Below are 4196 nucleotides of genomic sequence, written 5' to 3'. Positions count from 1 at the left end.
TATATATATATATATATATAATTACCTATGGTTATACACACTTATATATATATATATATATATATGTATATAAATCATTTACAGTATACGGACAATTTTTATGCATAGTGGCCACTGGTACAACTTATTATTTTTAATAATTTTTACCCTTGATATGTTTATATATATATAAAGATAAATAGATGGACAGGCATAAACACATGACAGGAGTCTATCAATACCACACACATTTTAATTCTTTGCACACACATTGATATCTAATTAATAGTGAATTTGGTAGACACAAACTGAGAAGAAATTCAGTGTGTGCAAGTGAATGTATGTATGTGTATGTATGTGAGTGTGTGTGTGTTTGTATGTGTGTGTGTGCATTTCTGTCCCTTTGTCTTGGCATTGCAACTAAATTGTAAAGAAACATCAACATCACATGAGCATTGTTGTCTGCTGAAGTTGTCCCTAACGATGATGAAAATACTTCTTGGAAACAGGATGATGGTTAGTTACAGTAAGAGCATCCAGCCTCAGAAGAATCCACCTCAGTGAATCCCATCTGATCTCTGCATACATAGAAAAGTAGATGTAATGATGACAATGTAATTTTCAGAAGTCATAGAGTTACTCACCCAAGTACAAAACTGGAATACTGTTCCTCATCAACAAAGAACTTTTGACTATATTCATAATCATGGAACCTGTCTTTCAATGCATCAAACAGGAAATCTTGCACTGGGACATAACCTAAGGAAAAAAAATAAGATATAACATCATTGAAGAGTTGCTGCTTTTTAGTGCCAGGTCAACCCCTATCAAACAAGACCCTTGATCAAAGGCAGTCTGAAAACCAGATAACCTGCCTTATGAGTCTTAGGGCCTCCAGAAAATGTAACTACAATATCATCATTTTTACAATGCTTGCATGGTTCACATGAAATTCATTAAGGCAAATTTTCTACAACCAAACATTCTTCTTATTGCCAATCATTTCCTCTTTCCAAATAAGGTAATATTCCCCACCACCCCACCTCAAGTCCTTCAAATATGAACAACACAATGTTCAGACAGGTTTTTTTTTTTTATGGAAGAATGCAAACAAACGACATTGCTTGTACAGCAAATTTTATGCTTTTAATCTTTTACTTGTTTCAGTCGTCTGACTGTAGCCATGCTGGGGCACTGCCTTTAGTCGAACAAACTGACCCCAGGACTTATTCTTTGTAAGCCTAGTAGTTATTTTATTGGTGTCTTTTGTTGAACTGCTAGGTTATGGTGGCATAAACACACCAAGATCAGTTGTCAAGCAATGGGGGGGGGGGCAAACACAGACACACAAATACATACATACATAAATACATATATGACAAACTTTTTTCAGTTTTCATCTACCAAATCCACTCACAAGGCTTTGGTCAGCCCGAGGCTATAGTAGAAGACACTTGCCAAAGGTGCCACGCAGTGGGACTGAACCCGGAACCATGTAGTTGAGAAGCAAACTTCTTACCACACAGCCACACCTCCACCTTCATTTCATTAAATATCTCTTAATAAAGCAAGAATTAAAGACTTTTAGGGGTGGATATGAAAACTGTACCTACAGGGGATACTGATAAAGCATTGCAGAAAATACCAATTCTACTTTTTTTTTTTTTGTTTTTTGTTTTAGTGGATAATTAGCATCATTACAGTAATGACCATGAAATTTAATTACATTGTCAAGGAGTTAATGAAATACAAATATAGTGTGTTATTCGTTGATGATGGAGAGAAGCCATGGAGAATCTTGAACGGTAAGCAGATGCTGTTGGTTGTCAGACATATTTATCCAGAAATTAAGTCTTTTATACTAAACTGTAATCCTAGAATAAATGTAGATCAAGAATTCTTACTTGACAGCTGGATTGTTGCCAATAGCTCACAGCTCATTACCAGTAAAACAATATGGTCAGTGCAATATTTACCTTTGCACCCTGTGGAGGATTGGTTACTGAAGGGTACAAGCAATGATATCCTGGGGTATACTGCTTTGAATGTATAAAAGACCCTTCTCAAGAGGAATTTCCAGTCAAAGACTACTGACGACTTCCAAAAATCCTGGTCTGGCACTGCTACAGAGAATGTTATTTGTACAGAATAAGCTCTTCGGGTATGGTTGTACTTTTAGTTTGATATATTCAGGATGAAACCTGAAACTAGCAGAAAAAAACACTTTAGCTAAACACTAATTCTAAGCACTCGTTCAGTATTCATGGATCAGTAATCTGTAGAATTTATGTCAAATAGCTGTTATAGGTTTTAGACAAACCTGGCTTCCATCCAAGTACTTTGCATAGAATACCCTACTGCCTTTCTTTTGCCAGTGCCACTGGCATGTAAGAAGCACCCACTACACTCTTGAAATGGTCGGCACTGGATGGGCATCCAGCTTGCTAAATCAGAGTGGAATCTGGTGCAGCCTCTCTGCTTGCTAGTCTTCAGTCAAACTGTCCAACCCATGCCAGCATGGAAAGCAGACGTTAAATGATGATGTATGTATATAAATACATGGGTCTAACCCATGCCAGCATGGACAACAGACAATAAATGATGATGATGGTACTGATATATATACCATATATGTGTGTATATATATATATATATATATGTATATATATATATGTATATATATATATGTATATATATATATGTGTGTGTGTGTACATACATATGCATATAAATACATACACATGTAATATCTATACATATATACATACATACAGAAGAGTTTGTCTATCTAGACATAATGCAGTGCTAACTGTATAGTGTAGCTGAGTCAGTGTGTGTATATGAGAGAGAGTGTGTGTGTGTGTGTGTACAGGTATGTGTTTATACATACATAACTTATTGATTACAAATTGTTTATGACAGTGTACATGAATATTTTTGTGTTGGTGTTGCCCTTGAGTAAATTATAAGAAAACAAACAAATAATCGTTATCATCAACATCCTGCTCTTCATTATTTTTATTCATAATAGCAGTGACACTGGTAGCAGTAGAGGTGGTTGTGGGATAGTAGAAATAGTGGTGGTGGTAGTAGTTGTGATGGTAGTGGTGATGGTAGTGGCTGTAGTAGTGGTGCTAGTGGTGATGATAATAGCAAAAGTGGTGGTGATGGGGGGATGACAGTAGTAGCAGCAGTGGCAGTGGTGGTGGTAGTAATAGTAGTAGTAGTAGTAGTGGCAGAAGTAGTAGTAGTAGTAGCAGCAATATCCTAAACAGAACTTGTTTACCAAATCTAATACAGAACAATTCACAAACACCACAGGGAGATAACCTATTTGTCCTGACCATGGTCGCCTCAGCCACAAAAATACCACGTCCTGTCTTTTCGTGTCTGATTAAATGTACTACACTCATTATGAATGCAAACCAACTTTTTGAGACTAATTTTTCATGCTGATTTCAAAATTCCACCCCATTTGTAAGTAGCACATATCAGTTTTTTCAGTAGATACATACTAATATTTACATATTTGTAGATATGAAATCATTAACGCAATAAATAAGGACATTTTATTTTTAGAAAGAAAATGAGTTTATTGAGTTCTACAAAGACTGAATACACAAAAAAATAGGTCAGACAAATCAGACAAAGTTAGAACAACAGAGTTAGAAACATTGTGATTTGGATTTCCTGCAGTGTTCCTGATCTGGTTGATCACGGTAAAGTGTTCAGCAGTAGTCAGCTAGCATACTGTAATTCCAGAAGCCTTGGTACTGTTTCTCTATAGCACTAATGTCCGGGTGAAATCTTTCACCATGTTCATCAGACACTGCTCCAAGGTTATCTGCGAAGAAATCCAGATGGGAGTCCAAGAAGTGAACCCATTGCTGAGTAACATTCCAGAAGATTCTTGATGCCGTCCTTGTAGTCCATTGCCTTCTTGTTGCCCAAGAAATTCTCACAGATCCAATTGATGATCTTGGGCGTATATCTTGGAAATCCACCGGCCCAATGGTTTCCCTTCATGGCAGAATTAATAGTCAAGACTAAGCATTTTATCTGATCAAATTCATCTTATGGTTGCAGAACTGTTTCCGGAGGGAAACGCAATCTTTCAGGATGATAATGCACCAATTCACACAGCTAAAGTTGTTACTGAATGGCACGAGGAACATTCTAGTGAAGTTGAACATCTGGCCACCACAATCCCCAGATCT

At 36.6% G+C, this 4196-nt stretch overlaps 1 protein-coding gene across 1 annotated transcript in view; it reads right to left on the bottom strand.

The window, feature by feature from the left end:
- The window catches only part of LOC106880886 (L-asparaginase), a 31509-nt gene that overhangs the window by 21649 nt on the left and 5664 nt on the right, over positions 1-4196 (bottom strand). The window contains exon 2 of the mRNA XM_052971506.1: positions 624-738. Within this exon, the coding sequence (XP_052827466.1) occupies positions 624-738 (115 nt within the window). The remainder of the gene's footprint in view (positions 1-623; positions 739-4196) is intronic.

The sequence above is a fragment of the Octopus bimaculoides genome, chromosome 11 (assembly GCF_001194135.2).
Source record: "Octopus bimaculoides isolate UCB-OBI-ISO-001 chromosome 11, ASM119413v2, whole genome shotgun sequence".
Classification (NCBI taxonomy): domain Eukaryota; kingdom Metazoa; phylum Mollusca; class Cephalopoda; order Octopoda; family Octopodidae; genus Octopus; species Octopus bimaculoides.
Note: the sequence above shows the minus strand (reverse complement) of the source record. Positions and strands in the feature narration are given on the sequence as shown.